The sequence below is a fragment of the Ascaphus truei genome, chromosome 18 (genome assembly GCF_040206685.1).
Source record: "Ascaphus truei isolate aAscTru1 chromosome 18, aAscTru1.hap1, whole genome shotgun sequence".
Lineage (NCBI taxonomy): Eukaryota > Metazoa > Chordata > Amphibia > Anura > Ascaphidae > Ascaphus > Ascaphus truei.
The window spans coordinates 15,835,558-15,856,561 of record NC_134500.1 but is presented as its reverse complement, the minus strand read 5'-3'; the positions used below and the strand labels follow the sequence as shown (position 1 = coordinate 15,856,561).

Sequence of the window (21,004 nt, the reverse complement as noted above, 5' to 3'; positions counted from 1 at the left end):
CCAGAAACCAACAGTGACAAAAGATTTCTAAAATGTTTTTTTCCGTACCTGTTCTTCCAATGGTCTCTCTACACTTAATTCTCTATTATGTACCTCTTTATCTGAAAAAGATAAACATACACATACTTTGTTGGTGGACTATAGAATAATGGTTACAAGACAAAGATATGTGGCTAATACTCTGTTACTGCTCATTTCTTAAACGAGAAGATATATATGTAAAACAAAATTATATTGTAAAAGTGAAATAAATCTATGCATGTTTCTAAGAAAGTATGACGTTTCTAAAATATTTAATTCCTAAAATAGATTATATGGGAACATGTGCACCATCTAGACTGTAATATCTAAAGCATAATCGGATTGGTTTAATCAGGAGATTAAAAGGAACATCTCTTATTCTCTGCACACCATTAGTAAACAAACATTCTATTTTCATCCATTAATGTTCAAACAATGTTATATTATGTTACCCAATAAATTACTTTCTCAACACTCGTACCTCTCAAAACCCATTATATTCTACAATTATTCGACTTGATCAAGAAAATCTAAATAATGAAAGTGTTTGATCCAGTTCACCCCCCCCCCCCCCCATGTCCTTGTTGTTAATTGTTATTCAATGATTCTATTTGATTTGAGTTAAATAATTTCAATATCCATAGGGGAGGGGGGGGGGGGGGAATGACCTTACCTTGTTTAGTGTTGGGTTTTGGAAATGCCTTCACATGACAGAAAACCCCAAGGAAGGCAGTGAAGAGAACAAGAGGTTTGAGACCCATAATTTGCCACTGAGACGCCTGTCCTTGAACAACCCTTATTCTTCAGCCAGTATAAAACAAAGGGAGTCCAGAAACCAGCTCCTATTAGCACTGTAATAAAAAGATAAAAAAGAGAGCAGTATCTTCACATGAAATAAATGTGTTCTGTATGGTATGACTGGACAAAGCCTCTTGTTGATATGGAGAAGAGTACACCGACTAGACTAGCCCAGGTTCTTAAAGAGGAGCTGTCCACGCCTGCAGTGCTGAACCAGCAGAAGAGGTTTGCTGCTAGCAAGAGAGAGTGGTGCTAAGAGCAGGCTCCCTCTATTGTTCATCCAGAGATGCCATCATCAAAAAGGGATGTGCCTTTTCCTGCGGGCAGCTGAAGAAAAAAGGGGTTGAAGATCACGAATTAGTGCTCCAGTCTGCGTCACCTGGCTGGGAACCCATCAAATCCTTGTAGGGAGCTGGGTGGCACCACCAATGCTAGTTTTCGGGACATCAAGAGATTAACAACTATTTCCCAACCTGATATGTAAGAAGCTGTTTGATTGGAGCCTCTGGAAGCTCTGATTTGGTTACTAAAACCACACCCCTTTGTGTTTTAAGAGATAGGTGTCGGTATATATAATCTTTGCAAAGATTATTTCACCTTTCTTGAGTTATTACTGGGAATCCATAAGGCATTGCTTGAAATATTGTAAAAAGATAGTCAAACGTGAAATAATATAGTATGTTTTTTTATATATGTCCCAGTAAGTGACTGTACAGTATTCACAGCATTGCTCAAGGTGGAGAAGTAGAGATAATATATAATGTAGTGATATATCATTGCATCTACTATCAAGGCACAACAACTCTGTTAAACAGGGGAATATTTTATTTGGACTTCAATTTCATATACTCTACATTTGATATTACACAGGGATATGTTTTTATATGAAATCCCTTTCTAACACAAGTGGGAGTTTAGATTAAAAGCACACTGACTTTTGTAATAAACAAAGAAAAAGTAGGATAGAAGTAATATCTTTAATAGCTAATTCATGGTTAAAAAGAGTGCCAGCTGTTAGGGTCACACAGGTCCCTTCTTCCTGCAGATTTTTTAGAAATGAAGCTGAAATAGCATGTCATATGTATGCCAGATATAAATATGACCCGCTCTTGTATAAATAGGACCTGCTACTTCAGCTTTATTTGTACAAAATCTGTCTGGAGAAGGGACCTTTGTGGCCCTAAAAGCTTGCACTCTTTTTACATTTATACTCTCAAAAGTCTTTCATTCAAAATCATAAAAATCAAAATACAATTTCAGTGACAAAACTCAAAGAAGTTTCACTTAGAACGCGCATGCTCGACCCCCCCCCTCCCCCCCTCCCCCCCACACACTTTTTTAACCACAAGTTAGTTATTAAGGTATTGTGACGGTGAGGGGGTAACCAAGCTATACAATAAAGGTTAAGCCCATCTGGTTACCCCTGAGAACCATGGGCTCCTGGCAGCTACCTAGCACCACCATAAGCCAGGTATTATAACATGTAAAAGTTGGTGTCCCCTGCTTTTCCACTTTTCATGTTCCTTGTGTCCTAGACTCATTAAACGTTCTTAGTGTAAGTTTTAGGTTGGATATTTGGGTAGAAATGCAATTATTTTGTTTGCAGGAGTTCGGAGGCCAAAGATACCGGTAGTTCCCTAATTCTCCCCGGCGTGCAGGCATGATTTGCCGGTACACGGGTTGAATTACACCGGGACTGCCCAGTGTCCCCCAGACTCCTGGTTTTCGAGCCCAGATATTGCAGTCATATTTCCCTTATAAATGAGTCTCCCCAAGTGATCCTATGTATTAAAGTATGTTTTATTTAATTTGTGCTTTACTATAAATGTCTATTAAGTCAGCCCGGGCATCCATATAAGTGCCGGGAAGTTTAGATAGACATCGGAGTTAAAAGAGGAAATGGGATGTTGAGAGGTGTCAGAGTGTTAAGTGGCCGGGCAGGGCAGAGTACTGGGTCCAGAGAACAGAGACCCCCTGAGGGGGCTTACTTTTACACCATTATTAATATAACCCCAGTGGTTGAACTGTGATAGTATTAGGGAGCACTTTTTTATCCACACATGGCAGTGTCGCTTTATTTGTAAAGAACACTGCGTTTATTTTACAAAAGGTACTGTCTATTGTGTTATTACTTTCCACCGTGTATAAGAATGGTATCAGCATTTATAAGAAACTAGCTGATATACCCGGCGTTGCCCGGGATGTAAATCCGTAATAGGTAGTATTTCTAAATAGGGTAAGAATAGGTTGAGTATTTGGAGGAAAGGTTGTATAATAATGTTGAAAAGAAACATGGAAGAAAATGTAATCCGATGTTGTTTAAAAATGGTTTATTGTAAAGTTATTGTGAGTCGGCGAGTGGCTGGTGAGTGCGGTGTGGCGGTCCCACTACGGTGGGAAGGGGTGTGAGGTGGTGGGTGAAAGGCAGGGGCGGGAGGGGGCGGGGGGGTGAAAGGCTGGGGCAGGAGGGGGGAGGAAGGCAGGGACAAGGGGGGAGGAAGGCAGGGGCAAGGGGGTGACTGGGTGGGTGGGTTATTTAGTGACATCTCCCACTACCCCCGCCCCCCGCAGCCCCCATACCTCACGCGGAGGCCTTAAGATAGCGGGCGGGCAGGCCTGCATTTCCCCCCTGCATCTTACCCCCCCGCGGCGGCATGAAGCTAGTTTCAGGCCGGCATCACACCCCTCCCCCCCCACATGCGGCGGCTTTGGGGGCATGAAGATAGCGGGCGGCACGCCATTCCCTCCAACCCCCCCCTCATACCTCACGTGGCGGCTTGAAGATAGCGGGCGGCACGCCATTCCCCCCCCCCCCCTCATACCTCACGCGGCGGCCGTAGTGGAATATTTGGGGAGGTGGGTGGGAGTCACGTAGTGAGGTGTCCCCGCCGCGGCCGCCACTGCCCTGCTCCTCCCGCTGGCAGGTCCCGCAGTGCGCGGCCAAGCAGGTTTGCAGGCTGTGAGGAGGGTGGAAGGAGGTGGTAGGGCTGCTGCGTCGCCCCTGAGGGTTGTGAGGTGATGGGAGCGGCGGCGGCGCTAAACCCCCCACCCGCGCGGCCAAGCAGGGCGCCGCGAGGGGAGGTGAGTTGCGGGTGAGGGGGGGTGATGATGGAGGGGGGGGAGGTGAGGTTTGGGAGAGGGGGGGGCTGGCCTCAGGGGTGAGGAAGAGGTGTGTGTGCGTGTGTGCATGTGCGCGGGTGTGCGCGTGTGTGTGTGCGTGCGTGTGTGTGTCTCTCCGTCTCTCCATCTCTCCTTTGGCCCGTCACTCCGCCTCAGGCCAATGAGAGGTGTGCGGGGGCGGGCGGGCCAAGGGAGCAATCTCATTGGCCTGGCCCAAGGTCCAATGGGATTGCCGCTAGGGACACAGGGAGGGACACAGGGAGACACATACAGACACGGAAACATGACGCTTTCAGAAATATATAGTAAGATAGTAAGATAAGGTCCACAATATCTAATAGGTTTGGAAAGTCTTCATATCAGGACAACACTGCTACTTTCTAAGGCACTTCAATGAATGCCCAACTTTATACTCACACGCATTTCAATAACGTAGACCGCAATACTGCCCTTTAGTTGCACACCTGACCAATAACAATATAAGCAGTTTTCGCTCCCCGGTTTTGCTGTATAGAAAGCAAGGGGTCTCCGGAGCTGAACCATTCATTTCTGCCCCATGGACCCTCTGGTTCCCGGGATGGTGCCACCAGTAATTTCCCCTCCAGGGGCGACAAAATGGAGGTGTAGGTCACACGGGCCAATAGGAAGACGCAGAGTCATCCATTGCAGGTTCCTATTGATCCGCATCAAACGGGGCAATTTATACTTCCATGAAGTACCGGCGACATTTCTTCACCGTAGTAAGTATGCCGGGATGCAGGTGGTTTCCGAAGCTGAAATTAAAGCGACAATCAATTCGTTAAAAAATTTTTTTAATCACGTAAGGTTGAAGCAGGTGCATCTCTGGAGCGGAACCCCATTAACCCCCAGCTCTGGGGACCCCCTTCTTCCTGAGATACAGACCTTTGTAGGTGCCGGTAGCCGCCCTGCTCAGCTAACAGGGATCAGCTAATGGCGGAGTTTCAAAGCTCCCGCGCCCTGCGGGCCAATAGGAAGCCGTGGCTGGTGCAGCTTCCGCGTGGCTCACGTCACGCGGGGGCTTTCAACTTTGCCGAGATACCAGCACCCCCTCTGGTGGCAAAAATCTCGGGAAGCAGGGGTCCCCAGAGCTGAAATTAATGGGGTTCAGCTCTGGACACCCTTGCTTCCTAAACATGTAAAAAAAAAAGGGGGGGGGGGGACCCACAGGAAAACGGCTGCTTTAAGTGCAAAAAAACCTCATGTGTAACCATATTACTGTTGGCGTTGCCCAGAGCAGTGCAAGTATTCACCATCTCCTTATTATCTTTCTGTTCTGGATGTTCTATTTAGGGCTCAATTTGTGAGACTAAGATTGAATTAGTCTGTGACGTTCGCCAAAGAGATGTGATTGGTGGAGTTCGCGTCTCTTAGGAAAGATATGAGAACAATTCCTTATAAATGAATGGTGAGTCATTGCCAGGCTTGTGAACAACAAGTGCACTTAAAGGCGCATTCGCACGTAGTCGACCAGTTGAATTATTTAGGGGCCTATGTATATTTTTGTCAATCAAGTGTATTCTTTCTTCTGAACCCATCCTTATCATAGATCCAATACAGATGTAGGGAAGGGAGACTCTGGCTGTTCATGCACTTGCTGATTACACAGTGATATGTATGTATATATGTATATCTTTATTTTTACAGCACCATCCAGGTGCATAGGGCTTTACAGCAGTAATACACGTGACATAATAATATAATACATTATGGGATTAAGCGCTCCAGACATAAAACAATAAGAAAAGGATTCCCTGCCCCGAAGAGCTTACAATCGAAGTGGCAAGTGGGAAGAACTTACAGGGACAGTAGGAGGGCGTTCTGGTAAGTGTGTCTGCAAAGGGCCAGGATCGATGTATGAGGTGTATAGTATCAGCCAGCGGAGCTACCCATGTGCTTCGTTAAAGAGGTGTGCTTTAAGAATGTAGAGATAGTAGGGGAACCCCTGCTGCGGCCTCTTAAATGAAATGGTGATGTGAACGGTGCTTGAGTGTAAACTGTAGAGAATGAAGGAGAGAAGGAACCCAATATAGCACTCAGGTTCACACTCTGGTGGTAAGTGAATGATTTAAAAACATAATCTTTATTAAACAGCAAATATAAAATATTGGTCGAACGACGTACTAAGGGTGGGTTGATCCTAAGTAAAGAACACCATATTGGCTCTGGATCAAAATAATTAGTGTGTGCCAGATGATTTTAATGAACCACTGGTACTGAGTTCACACAGTATTCCTAATGCGGATCTGTGTGGTGGGTAATTATTCCAGGTGTGTCCGGGTAAGTACTGAGATTGCAGGTCACAAGGATATAATATATATAGTACTTAATAGTAAGAGTGACCCAACTGATGGACATAAAAAACAAATACAATATGTATATCAGTGGTGGTATATAACAATCAGCTAAGCTCCTCAATAGAGAAATGTGTGTGCCCCTATCAGTGTCTGAATGACCTAAGGTTAACCCTTTGCATGCTATATTCCAGGGGTGTGTGGACCTATATTAACCAGCGTGGTGGGGTCAGAGGTGAGTATCCTGACTAAGGTCATAAAGGTCAGTATTCCAATCTGGGAGACGCTGATGATATGGGGCAGGCTGGTAACTTCACAATCAAACAGAGTGCTATTGTGGTGGAAGCTGAAGGAAACCTCACAGAAACTATGCAGCACCCCAATTCTGCAGGGCAGGTGCAGTGTGCTGTAGGTAAGTTCCCTCAGTACTGTTAATCCGGAACACTATCCCTATAATCACCTTTAGGAGGCTAAGAGTGACCGTCGGGGCACTTTTATCCTATGTTAAAACGCACTCGCAGACTTCCGCATTAACTCGCGGTCTCTGGGAATCATGAGGAGGCAGTCCTGATCTGCGCGTGCACGTGTATGCTAAGGGCCGAAGCGCGCGTTTCGCGAAGGGCTTTTTCAAGGCGAGTAGTTAGTATCATTAGTAACTACTCGCCTTGAAAAAGCCTTTCGCGAAACGCGCGCTTCGGCCCTTAGCATACACGTGCACGCGCAGATCAGGACTGCCTCCTCATGATTCCCAGAGACCGCGAGTTAATGCGGAAGTCTGCGAGTGCGTTTTAACATAGGATAAAAGTGCCCCGACGGTCACTCTTAGCCTCCTAAAGGTGATTATAGGGATAGTGTTCCGGATTAACAGTACTGAGGGAATTTACCTACAGCACACTGCAGCTGCCCTGCAGAATTGGGGTGCTGCATAGTTTCTGTGAGGTTTCCTTCAGCTTCCACCACAATAGCACTCTGTTTGATTGTGAAGTTACCAGCCTGCCCCATATCATCAGCGTCTCCCAGATTGGAATACTGACCTTTATGACCTTAGTCAGGATACTCACCTCTGACCCCACCACGCTGGTTAATATAGGTCCACACACCCCTGGAATATAGCATGCAAAGGGTTAACCTTAGGTCATTCAGACACTGATAGGGGCACACACATTTCTCTATTGAGGAGCTTAGCTGATTGTTATATACCACCACTGATATACATATTGTATTTGTTTTTTATGTCCATCAGTTGGGTCACTCTTACTATTAAGTACTATATATATTATATCCTTGTGACCTGCAATCTCAGTACTTACCCGGACACACCTGGAATAATCACCCACCACACAGATCCGCATTAGGAATACTGTGTGAACTCAGTACCAGTGGTTCATTAAAATCATCTGGCACACACTAATTATTTTGATCCAGAGCCAATATGGTGTTCTTTACTTAGGATCAACCCACCCTTAGTACGTCGTTCGACCAATATTTTATATTTGCTATTTAATAAAGATTATGTTTTTAAATCATTCACTTACCACCAGAGTGTGAACCTGAGTGCTATATTGGGTTCCTTCTCTCCTTCATCCTCTTTAAGAATGTAGAAATAAGATAGGGACCAGGATCAGGAGAGATATCCAAGAAGCAAGGAGGAGAAGCATGGAAAGAAAGCAGATGTGTGTGGAGGGCATAACACTAAAGGAAGAAGCCAGAGGAAACCAACAACCTCCCCCCCTCTCCAGACTAACTTTAACCAATAAATGAATATTACTTATAGGTGTCAGATTTGGATTAAAAAAAAGGGTATTAATTACCCAGATGATTCCCCTTAAACAGGTCACTGGCATTAGTTTACTTTGGTTCTAGGAGGGATTGTCCCTAGTTTAATCCTGTTTTAGGAACACTGTCATTAAATGGTTTCAACTTTCCATGTCTTGAAACTGATGACTAATTGTGACTATTACAAGGAAAGAAATGACAGCTTTGTTTGTAAAATACTCTACATGTTATTATGGATGATAAAGCAAACTTAAGGAAAGCTGGAAGATGTTCAAATGAAAATTAACGTGAACGTGCCCCTTCTGTGTTTGTACAGCTCACGGTGTTCTGAAATAGATGTAATTGCTATGTGATGGCCGAATGCGATGTTCTTCCATGCCTTACAATGCTACGGTCCACTTGTTTCTAGCATAGAAAAGGAGCAGTTACAAATCTGTTGTGATCCTGCCACAGATGCCTCCTGACCCTGCAAGGACTGAATCACTGTAGAGAATGCAGGCGGCAGTCCAGTGGACTTATAACGAAGATAGAATTGTGTTGCAGTCCCAAGAAATTATCAACAAGAAGCTATCAACGTTTGGGTCTCCCACCTTCAACCACTTGTTTCTACCAATTCCTGGTGCATTGAAATTCTGTCAAATAAAATTGTACTCGGAGGTGGATTTTCCAGCTTTAAAAAGTGAATGCACTCGTTAAAATAATTACTGAAAACTAGCACTAAACTGTAGGGTCACAAGGAAGCAAATATAGGAAATGATTACAATTTACAGGGAAATATTTTGCCTTCATTAAACAGAATGGCTTTTTTACATTTCTCTGTATTATTAGTAGTGTATGCATTGTTCTGTAGTATCAGCATTCATGTAGCTACTATATAAATGTTCGCAGTAGTTTAACTATGCCTTAAGGCTTAAGCGGCCCCCAGCAACGTTATGACATCACGGCGTCGTGATGTTGCTGCATTACAAGATGCTGCGTTGCCATGGCGTTATGGAGGAGGATTACTGTGTTACAGAGGTCCTGCTCTCTCCACGGCAATCAGTTTCATTGCTGTGGGGAAGAGCGCGGGGTCCACTGTCACCGCTTGTGGGGGATGTTCCCGGGTGGTAGTTACACCACTGAATATTCGTAGCTAAGCCTGAGTCCATACAGCCTTCGCCCGCGCGGAGGTGTGCATGTCCGTTTCTTCACCCGCGTGAAGTGTGTGCGTTTTTCGGACATGCTAGACGCGTCGACGGGGGGCATTTCTAGGGGCATGTCAGTGACATCACGGAGCTGGTTCACCCTCATTGGGCAAACCGCTCATGTGACCTGCCCGTCACGCCGAGAAATCAGTTTCAACTGATTCCTCGCGCAACGTGCGCCCCCTCCTGCAGTCGCCTACGCGGTCTAGGGGGGAGATCAATGCCTTAAGGCAAGCATGTCAAACTCGCGGCCTGCGGGCCGCATGCGGCCCACAACGCACATATTTGCGGCCCAGCCCAGTGGTTCCCAATCTGTGCCCCGCGGCTTGCCTAGAGGGGCGCCGCGATTATCCCTCCGATTATCCCTCCCATTATCCCTCCTTCATGCCGGCCGGGCCGCAGGGGATTGGCTGCAGGCAGAGAGGAAGCCGGGGGAGGGGCTTCCACGTTGTGCAGAGCACACGGTGAGTGTGTGTCTGCCTTCCCGCTCCTGGCTCCTCTGTCTGCTGGTGGCTGCGCGGTGTCCTGCCCCCTTCTGCCCCGGGTGATAGGAAAAGGTAGGGGGGGTGCTGGGGATAGGGGAGTTAGTTGTACATTTGCCTGTCCTGCACGGATCGCATGCCTTTCCTCCCCCACCCCCCTTCCCCCAGTCACTCACATCCGTCGCTGCCTCTGCTCTCCACTGCTCTCCTGTGTGTGTGTGTGTGTATCTCTGTGTGTATATATGTGTGTGTGTGTGTGTGTATCTATGTGTGTGTGTGTGTGTATCTGTGTGTGTGTGTATCTATGTGTGTGTGTGTGTATCTATGTGTGTGTGTGTGTGTATCTCTGTGTGCGTGTGTGTGTATCTATGTGTGTGTGTGTGTGTGTGTGTGTGTGTGTGTGTGTGTGTATCTGTGTGTGTGTGTGTGTGTGTGTGTATCTGTGTGTGTGTGTGTATCTGTGTGTGTGTGTATCAGTGTGTGTGTGTGTATCAGTGTGTGTGTCTGAGAGAGAGAGAGTCTGAGAGAGAGAGAGTCTGAGAGAGAGTGTCTGAGAGATAGTGTCTGAGAGAGAGTGTGAGAGTGTCTGAGAGAGAGTGTCCGAGAGAGAGTGAGAGAGTCTGAGAGAGAGAGAGTGTCTGAGAGAGAGAGAGTCTGAGAGAGAGAGAGAGAGTCTGAGAGAGAGAGAGAGAGAGAGTGTCTGAGAGTGTCTGAGAGAGAGTGTGAGAGTGTCTGAGAGAGAGAGAGAGTCTGAGAGAGAGAGTCTGATGTCTGAGAGAGAGAGAGTCTGAGAGAGAGAGTCTGAGAGTGTCTGAGAGAGAGTGTCTGAGAGAGAGTGTCTGAGAGAGTGTGTGAGAGTGTCTGAGAGAGTGTCCGAGAGAGAGTGAGAGAGTGTCTGAGAGAGAGTGGGAGAGTCTGAGAGAGAGAGAGTGTCTGAGAGAGTGTCTGAGAGAGTGTCTGAGAGAGAGAGTCTGAGAGAGAGAGAGTGTCTGAGAGAGAGTGTGAGAGTGACTGAGAGAGAGTGTGAGAGTGTCTGAGAGAGAGTGTCTGAGAGAGAGTGTGAGAGTGTCTGAGAGAGAGTGTGAGAGTGTCTGAGAGAGAGTGTGAGAGTGTCTGAGAGAGAGTGTCTGCGAGAGAGTGAGAGTGTCTGAAAGAGAGTGAGAGAGTGTCTGAGAGAGAGTCTGAGAGAGAGAGAATCAGAGAGAAAGAGAGAGTCTGAGAGAGAGAGTCTGAGAGAGAGAGATGTCTGAGAGAGAGAGAGAGAGTCAGAGAGAGTCTGAGAGAGAGTCTGAGAGGGAGGGAGAGAGAGAGAGAGAGTCTGAGAGAGTGAGTCTGAGAGAGAGGGAGTCTGAGAGAGAGGGAGTCTGAGAGAGAGTGAGTCTGAGAGAGAGAGTGTCTGAGAGAGAGAGAGTGTCTGAGAGTGAGTCTGAGAGAGAGTGAGTCTGAGAGAGAGAGAGGGTCTGAGAGAGAGAGGGTCTGAGAGAGAGAGAGAGTGTGTCTGAGAGAGAGTGTCTGAGAGAGAGAGAGTCTGAGAGAGAGAGAGTCTGAGAGAGAGAGAGAGAGAGAGAGTCTGAGAGAGAGAGAGAGAGTCTGAGAGAGAGAGTCTGAGAGAGTGAGAGAGTCTGAGAGAGTGAGAGAGCCTGAGAGAGGGAGGGAGGGAGAGAGAGTCAGTCAGAGAGAGAGAGAGTCAGTCAGAGAGAGAGAGAGAGAGAGAGAGAGAGTTAGTCAGAGAGAGAGTCAGTCAGAGAGTGAGTCAGTCAGTCAGAGAGAGAGTCAGTCAGAGAGAGAGAGAGACAGTCAGAGAGAGAGAGAGAGTCAGTCAGAGAGAGAGATAGAGACAGTCAGAGAGAGAGAGAGAGAGAGACAGTCAGAGAGAGAGAGAGAGACAGTCAGAGAGAGAGAGAGACAGTCAGAGAGAGGGAGAGAGACAGTCAGAGAGAGAGAGAGAGAGAGAGACAGTCAAAGAGAGAGAGAGTCAGTCAGAGAGAGAGAGAGAGAAAGTCAGAGATGCCAAGTGTCAGGAAGAAAACATTAATTTTATCGTTGTTCTTGTTCTTTTTTTTCTTATACTGCACTTTTCGAAATAAACCTACGTTTCTATGAAAATTGAAGTTTTTGTTTTTTTGCGGCCCACGTAAACTTAAACCTTGTTTATTTGGCCCGTGTTAGCCTTTGAGTTTGACATGCTTGCATTAAGGCAATGTGATCACGCCATGCGCGGACACCTCTGCGTGGTCTGCGGCAGCATGAACTCAGCCTAATACAGTGGGCTAGTGAGATGACTAGGTGCGTATCCCTTTTAATCACAAATAATGTGAGATGGAATCTCTCCCTTTAAAGAGTTAGCAGCTAAGCAGACTAGTGAGATGCAAACAGATGTGTGTGGCAGAGAGATGTTGACCATGTTTCCTAAGTACCCAAGTTGTCTTTTGGCTTAGCACCGCTTAGTAAATATAGGCAGGTGTCTGGCGCACCATGATGGGGTCACACAAAGCGTATTGCAGGCACACGTCTCATCAATGTAATGAAAAGGTAAGTGGCCGGTGCTCACGGAGATGGGAGAAATCCTGCATTACCCCAGCAAATCACAGGTAATGAAGAAAATATCCAGGCACACGGACTTCATATTAAAGTGATTTCATTATCAAAATTTTGCTGATTAAATCACTTTAATATGAAGTCTGTGTGCATGGATATTTTCTTCAGCACCATGATGGGGGACAGGCTACAGCAGTTAGTGAAGGAAGATGCTTTCAGATATGAGGCTGTGGTTGGGGTACAGAGTAGGATGACCATTTTTAAACCAGTTAGAAACCGGGCAAGCTGTCGCGCATGCGTGAAAAGGCCTGCGCCGACCACGCGATGCGTGAACGACCATCATCGACAAGAGCCGCTTGCGCATGCGCGGGTGGCAAAAGAGGATTGCGCATGCCATGAAATGGCTCTTGCCGGCCGCGCATGCGCAATCGGCTCTTGGCGGCAGGGCATTCGTGATCGGCGCGCAAATCCGGGACGTTTTGAAAAAGTCGTCAGGACACAATCCCAAAAACCGGGACAATCCCGGAAAAAACAGGACGTCTGGTCACCCTAGTATAGAGGCACATGAGCAGAAAGTAGGGCTGTAAGTGCAGGTAGACAGGTATCAGTGGCAAAATATTAGATGTAAAAAGAATAACAGGAGCTGAAGGACTAGCTCTGTCATAATGTCACTGGTCTTTGATGTGGGTGAGCCTTGTTTGAATCCCAGTGTCAGCACCTTGTGACCATGGGCAGGTCACTCAATGTCCCTGTCGTTGTTCAAACCAGCATTCTTACACACAACGGAATGTACCAGCATCATTTTGGCCAAGCACTGGACTTGCATCTCTCGATCGGTGGGTATCTGATACACTGGAAAAGGACTTTAAACTCAGGGAAGTACCATGCTTTATTTCTCAGTGGGAATATGCCAGAAAAATGGCGATTTACGCTCTAAAATGTTTGTCCCCCTGTATAACGTGTTACAATGGAATGCTGCCACTACGTGATTTCAGCTCTTTAGAACTGTTCTTTTTCATTGGACTTAAACGTATTATTTGGCGAATTGGGCTATCGGTTAGTGATTTTGCTCCCGCATATTGTGCCAACTGGACTTTTTTTTCCGCTTTTGTCGGACCATATTCGTCTGTGGACTAGTAATTGACTTCTAGGTTCCCCAGTAGGATACATACGGGTGATACCTTTGCGTACTACATTACGTTTTAGGCATTTTTGACAGTAACCTTCCTTATTTGGGTGCCTGCCGAGGTTTAGTAACGGTTTCTTTAGATGGTTTATGGTTGTTACATATTTTGTGTGATTAACCTGTGTGACTTATCTGCAGGGTTCCCACCACTCCGGGACCCGGAGACTTTGGGTTTGGGCTAGGTATCTCCGGGCAACGGGTTGTGATAGGAAATCTCCGGGTTACTGCAGGGCCGGCAGGGATGTTTGGTGCAGGGACATGTGCAGGGGCCCCGGCTCTTACCTTTTCTCGCGGCGGCATCTCCCCCCCCCCCTGCATGGTCTTGTCAAGATGGCTCTGTGACGTTAAATGGCATCGCGTTGCCGTGACAACGGGACGTCACAGTGCCATGAGACGTTGCGTTCTCATGGCAACGTGGCGCCATTTGCTGTCGCGGAGGCATCTTGATCGGATCATGCAGGGGGAGATGCCGCCGGAGAAGGTAAGAGCGTTAAATATATAAATAAAAAACTGTAACCAAAAAAAAAATGGTGCCCAGTTATCATTTACCAGAAGATGGAAGCCCTCCTTATCTCCTACAGTATATATTGCATCACCTAATGCATGTATGAGGGATTACTCTGCTATAGGCATTACTATACATTATTTTTCATCACATCTACTGGCTATTTTGTTCTTTGATTGCTGGGATTCCGCCCTTTGTCTACACTTGAAATTGTGGACTTGAGCACAGCCAATCATTCGATATTTTTATTGGGAGTGTGAAGTGCTGTCTTAACTGTTGTGTATACTGGTTTGAATTCCAGTGTCAGCTCCTTGCTCCCCCTTGGTAAAAATAAAACTAAAGTTATCAAATAAACTGTTTATCTTATGCTGATCGACTCCTGGCTATTCGTTCCCCCCCCCTCCCCCTCCCTCCATACATCTTCTCTTTTTCCTGGTTTTTCACCAGAGTAACCTCTGTTGTTTTAATGTGCACCGATGGCAGTAGCCATTTTAATATCCCTGGGGAGCAAATTTTCAGCAAACTGTCTTTGGGAGGCGACTACGAGGGGCGTCGGGGCTAATGTGCTACGGCCAGTAGAGCGGATTTCTGTGTTAATACAGTAGGAGGAGTTAATCAGAAGTTCTAACGCCCGTGGGTGCTGCATACTGTAGACTGTTAGGATAAATAATAGAGGTCTCCCTCAGAAAAGCTGGAAAAGCGGAGCACAGTACTTGCAAACAAAAAGCGGGGCTGGATCGAAAAGCTGGTAAAAAAATTGTTTATTAGGACAGCAGGTGCATAGTAACTCTAACGCGTTTCGCGCATTACTGCACTTTGCCAAAGCACATACTCCTTGACAAAGCGCAATAATGCGCGAAACGCATTGAGTTTCAATCCTGTTGAGGATTGTATATGGAAAGTACACACTTGAAACTTGAAATAGACATCGAGAATCCATGGATGAATATATATATATATATATATATATATATATATATATATATATATATATATATATATATATATATATATATAGACCATACGATACCGGTTGCAACACGACATCAAGGGACAGCACGCAGGTAAGTAAATCATACATTTTCTATATTTGATAGAAGACACAAAAACCGACGTTTCGGTCCCCCACCACCTTGAGAAAGGTCCCACTGGGGGACCGAAACGTCGGTTTTTGTGTCTTCTATCAAATATAGAAAATTTATGATTTACTTACCTGCGTGGTGTCCCTTGATGTCGTGTTGCAACCGGTATCGTATGGTCTGTTATTGCTTTATGGGATAAGCACCAAAACTTATTTACTTGCAAATGGTGTGCCGGCTGTGCAATGGATTATATATATATATATATATATAGTACATTACCACGCAGCAGAACTGCAAAAAGAGGCAGCACTCAGAAGTATGCAAAAAAATGTATTAGAACAGACACATGTATCCTTTACATTCTTTATGGGATTAGCACCAGGCTTCTTTGGATTTCTATTTGGAGTGCTTGCTGTTTTCTTTATCTATCTATCTATCTATCTACCTATCTATCTATCTATCTATCTATCTATCTATCTATCTATCTATCTATCTATCTATCTATCTATCTATCTATCTATCAGCTTAAGGCTTATATTTCCATTTGCTATCTATCTATCTATCTATCTATCTATCTATCTATCTATCTATCTATCTATCTATCTATCTATCTATCTATCTATCTATCTATCTATCAGCTTAAGGCTTATATTTCCATTTGCTATCTATCTATCTATCTATCTATCTATCTATCTATCTATCTATCTATCTATCTATCTATCTATCTATCTATCTGCTTAAGGCTTATATTTCCATTTGCTATATGTGTGTGTATGTATATATATATATACTTTCTTTGACACTTCATCTTCAGATAATTTATATGTTCCTAATAAGGATTAACAGCTATTGCATGCACTTTGAGACTGCACAAATCATGTCGTATTCCTGGACACAATATATCTCTCTAGAGCACTATATTGTGGGATTCACTGCCCTAATCTCAAATACCCTTTTCGTGGTGTTAAAATATATATACATTTTAATTTGCCTGAATATTTGTATATAAAAAAAACAAAAACATTTTAGAATGTAACTTTTTGGTTCTTTATCAATGTAACCCCTTCGCTGCCAGAGGGGGCATTAACGCCTCTCTAGCAGTGAAGGGGTTAATGTAATGGAGCTGGGGAGCTGGGCGCTTTTCAGCCCTTTAAACATCACACAGTAATGATCACGGGCATTAGCTGCAGCCTGGTGTGTGATGATGGGGCTCGCTCGCCCCCTGGTGTCTGCTTGAGCTCACTGCAGGGTCTCTTGCTCATTATTTGTGTCCGCCGCGCTGAGACAGCTGGCTAAAGTTGTGGCATTCAAAGCGGACCGGAAGCGGAGGATGATTGCCGGTTGTTTACTTCCGGGAGGGATGTCACCGGGAGCTTGAAGGATGAGTGACATGGTGGAGAGGACCCTGAGCGCACTGCCCGGGCTCCTGTTACAGGAGCCGCAGCCTGGGGCCACCTCCAAGCTGGGGAGTCTGATCAGGAGCATCACAGGGCTCAGCTCCAGGCAGGTGAGAGGGGGAGGTGTGTGTGTGTGTGTGTGTGTGTGTGTGTGTGTGTGTACACACGTACACGTACACGTACACGTACACACACGTATGAAGCTCGGTGGGATGAGCGTGTCCCTCAGTGTGAGGCTGGGTGTACGTATGCAGCTCGGTGAGTGTGTGAGGCGGTGTGTGCTTGTCCCTTCTGTGAGGCTGGGTGTGTCGTTGCAGCTCGAGTGTGTGCGTCAGTGTGAGGCTGAGTGTGCGTCAGTGTGAGGCTGGGTGTGTGGTGGGTTGAGCATGTGAGGCGGAGTGAATGTGTGAGGCTGGGTGTGCGTGTGAAGTTTGGTGAGTGTGTGAGGCGGGGTGTGTGTGTAGCACAGTGTGTGTGTGTGTGTGTGAGGCGGGGTGTGCTTGTCCCTCTGGGAGGCTGGATGTGCACGTGCAGCTCGGTGAGTGTGGGAGGCGGAGTGGATGTGTGAGGTCGGGTGAGTGTGTGAGTCAGCTCGGTGTCAGGGTGTGTGTTTCAGGCACTACCAGTGCAAGCCTGGATCAGTGACATTGTTTGCATCAGTTTTTCTATTACACATTGTTTTTGTTTAGATGAAGTCTCGGCTTCCTTTCTAGGGCACAAACAGATGTGAGGGGTTATGGGACATAAAATTCAATTTTAATGGAGCCTGACTTTAATAAACGAGACTCCACTGAAGTCCTGTGAGTCCAAATAAATTAGACTTGATGAATGTCAGCAAGACATGACAGGTCTGTAATCCTTTCTGTAACAGAGGTGCCTCCAACCAATACAGTATGAAAGAGGAGTTGGAGCAAGAGGGTAGGTACAAGCACGGGGGGTCATGCTTTGACCTTAAATCATAATCATATTTTGCCTGTCATCTTGTGCTGCACTGAAGGAGTTAAGTCAGTAGAGCAGGAGATGGTTGATATGAAGAATTTTAAGACATAATCCGAATGTGACAGATGTCATGGTAGGTAGTAATAATTTGAGTGCTAGATGACAGCAGTCCCACTCCTGTGTGTCATTACCCATAGTATTGATGGTGACATTATCGTTGCCATTTAAATATGCTTGTAGGCTGACATTTGAACGCCTATTACCCTGGCAGTGATCTGACAGCCATTGATATGGTTGCAATGCAACTGTCCACAAACCAGTATTAAATAGACTATTAAACTAACTGTGTCTGATTAAAATTGATTGCAACAGCTTGGCAGAAAAAAAGAAGGCATAAAGCCTGTTCTATTGCATTACAACCAGATGATAAACAAAAGAAACATCCCATGCATTGCAATTAATACCCGATTGACTACAGCCTTCTGAAAGCACATTGGTTGTATTTGCACTATAGCTATAATGACATCCATGAAATAGACTTCGTTTAGTGTCATTAAAATAGCATTGTCTATCTTATTTTTCTTTCGTTATGGTATTTTTGTCTGTCGTACTCATGACACACCAGTTAATTTGCGTTTTGCAGCTGAGAAAGGAATGTGATATACTTATTATTAACCCTTTAAAGCCCGACAAACTTGTAGAAAGTGTTTTACAACTCCAAGCTCTCCTCCTTACTGGGTTCTAATAAATATTGTCTGGCTGGTGTTTCTATAGCACTGTACTTTACGTTCAAGATCTCCCTTTTATGTTGTAATATCAATGGGAATGAAAATAATCTGATGGTGAGGACCTTTTTGAAAGCCTTGTGGGCCGTTACACCAACATATAATAGGCCACAGCATTTCTTTTATTAAAATAGTAAACCAATAGATCATAATCCAGGTGCCTCCTTACTAATGATTTGTGGTTGTGCATTTGTGTTTATAGGAGGAAGAAAAATTAATCAAGCAGGAGCTCGCCAGCTTGAAAGCCACCGTTTCCTCTCCAAATACAACATTGGTAAAGGACCTCAAAAGATATTTGCATGCCTGTTAGTAGTTTATGAACAATGGCATTGGGGAAAACAAAGGAATTGTCTTCTGTAATACAATTGCTTGATGGGTGGACTGTTTTCACTATCTATATGGTTAGGAAAATCTCCACATTGCTTATCCTGGTTGCAGATGACTGCGATGACCTTGGATGACCTGTAACAATTTACTTATCTGCTGCATGTTGATCGCAGAGAACACAAGTGAGGGAGCCAGGACAACCTTACTTGTGTCAGTTCTGCAATTCATAGCACTGTAGCTCAATGGCTACAGATGTCTATCTGATCTGTATTAGTAGACACGCTCGTTTTAAAGGTGCCACCCCACTTGTAATCTAATGAAAACCCACAGCCATGTTACACCTACTTTCCATTGTTAAAACTTGTTTAATTAAAAAAAACTATTTTTTTATAGTTTGAAAATATATGTGCAAAGGCCAAAACTCAAGAACTGCTACACAATGCACAATACACACTGCTCTTGTTAGATGTTTTAAAACATGCCTGGGTATATGAAGTAAAGGCATGTGAGCTTTTGAAAGCTCTGTACACTATAATTTGATCTATGACCGTGTCTTCTTGTCCACAAAAATGTATCACAACCTGTGTCAAACATATACCTCACGGGGAAAGAGGGGTTCAGAAATCCCATGGGGTCCAGTCTGACTTCCAAAACCGATTTAGTAAAATGACTATGATGTTACCATTATTGCGAATCTCAAGTGTTTGTTTTATATTTTTGGATAAATAATCATGTATAAACCTAGCACCATTTCAATATAGTAATTAATCAGAGCTCACATGGGAAAGTAGAGGCAATTTGTTATTTAAGCCGAGTAAGTAGAAGCAGACTTCTGTAATGACCAGAGAGACTATTTTATAGTCTTCTCTTATGATCTTGTACAATCTTCAAATAAAAGGAGATCTTGCATCCAATACATGCAAGTTATTTCGTTGTTACGGTTATAATCACATACAAGTATCGCTCTCTCTTTCTCGCTCCCTTTCTGTCTTAGAGACAGATGAAGGAATCTATGGTGCGTCTAATTTATTGTGAAATGCTGGGATATGAAGCAGCCTTTGGTTACATTCATGCCATCAAGTTAGCCCAACAAGGAAACTTACTTGAAAAAAGAGTAGGTATGTATCTATCTTGGTAAGTACTTTCAGTGGTAAGCTTTGCATTGCTCCCAAGGTGTATCTATTTTATACATAGTGGGAAGGTTGTTGTGTATAAATGGCTGTATAAAAATACAACAAAGTGAACAGACACAACTGCTATTTTAATAATTTATTAGGTGAAGAATCATACATATTCCTGAAACCTGTAAAGAAAAAAGGCTTACGTTTGTGTTTCTTGTGAGGTTTAAATGCACAAATGGTCTCATTGTAAGTGCGGGTGAAAAGTTGGGTAATTAATTCTCTGTTAAACTTTACCATCATTTCTGTAATATTTATATAGATTACTTGCTGCATTAAAATAAGTCTTCTCAGTCATGGCAGAATATCTGGGATACAGCATACAATGGGTATGGTTATCTTTCCATTCATAGCTGTCATACTGTGGTTCATTATGATTAATAGGAGAGCATGATTCCATATTACGAAATCGCCTTCCCAAAATAAAATCTTATAGCCATAATTGGCAAGTAGTATTTTGTGAACTCCTGTCTACCATAAGGAAATCTCATAATATTAGTGCGGCTATATTGTCCTTTGTTTGTTCCTTAACCTTTAAAGGTTTACTCCCATCGTTTTTAAATAAATGTATAACAGAATTATCTATCCAAATATTTTTCCACCTTGTGGAACATATCAGTTAAAACATTAAGATCCATGTTATTCTATTAGTGTCGTAACAAAGGAGGGAGCGGGCATAAGGGGGTATGATACCTTTTTATTGGACCTACAAGTAGTTATGTTACAAGCTTTCCAACCTCTCGGGGTCCTTTATTGGGCATGGCTCATATAACATATCAACTACTTGTTGGTCCAATAAAAGGCATCATATCCTCTACGCCCGCTCCCTCCTTTGTTATTACATGGAAGAAAGGATCAACACGGCTCCCCACCCTTCTTTATCATGTTATCCTATTGAATGTATAATATATACTACAAGGAAGATTTTCAGGAAGCATATCATGTCCAATATTGTGTTGGATTTCTACACTAAATTAGCTTCTTTTTTTTTTTTTCTCTGATAAAATATTTTTTGTTTCTGAGAACGATTTCACCATCAATGATATACAGCTGGCTCCATAAGAATATATCTTTCTATGGTTTCCTGCTGGGAAAGTATATTCTAATCTAGAATAAGGCCATACACATTTTTCAAATAGGGTTTTCCGGTGCACAGCATGTTTATCTACAGTATATATTAATTTATTTGTATTTTTTTGCAGGTTACTTGTCCGTGTCATTATTCTTACATGAAAATCATGAACTGTTGCTTCTGCTAGTCAATACAGTTTTAAAGGTGAAATCCAATTTATTCATTTATCTACTCTACACGGTCATATTTATTTATTTAATGCTTCAACATCTCTGTCCTATAAGTGATTTGCTGTGTGCTAA

The 21,004-nt window shown here is 44.1% G+C and overlaps 2 protein-coding genes across 6 annotated transcripts in view; one reads left to right on the top strand and one right to left on the bottom strand.

Moving 5' to 3' along the window:
• SCG3 (secretogranin III) overlaps positions 1–1,180 on the bottom strand; it is a 33,674-nt gene extending 32,494 nt beyond the window's left edge. Inside the window, exons 1-2 of the mRNA XM_075575681.1 lie at positions 695–1,180; positions 49–101 (exon numbers count right to left, since the gene is read on the bottom strand). Of these exons, the coding sequence (XP_075431796.1) occupies positions 49–101; positions 695–782 (141 nt within the window). The 5' untranslated portion in view covers positions 783–1,180. The remainder of the gene's footprint in view (positions 1–48; positions 102–694) is intronic.
• A 15,140-nt stretch (positions 1,181–16,320) lies between these two features.
• Positions 16,321–21,004, top strand: part of AP4E1 (adaptor related protein complex 4 subunit epsilon 1) — a 30,047-nt gene continuing 25,363 nt past the window's right edge. For 2 of the 5 annotated variants that reach the window (XM_075575676.1, XM_075575678.1), the window contains exons 1-4: positions 16,321–16,511; positions 18,328–18,399; positions 19,447–19,570; positions 20,833–20,906. In XM_075575676.1, coding sequence (XP_075431791.1) covers positions 16,386–16,511; positions 18,328–18,399; positions 19,447–19,570; positions 20,833–20,906 — 396 coding nt within the window. In that variant the 5' untranslated portion in view covers positions 16,321–16,385. Of the gene's footprint in view, positions 16,512–18,327; positions 18,400–19,445; positions 19,587–20,832; positions 20,907–21,004 lie in introns of those variants that run through there. The other 3 variants (XM_075575677.1, XM_075575679.1, XM_075575680.1) reach the window with 3 other exon arrangements.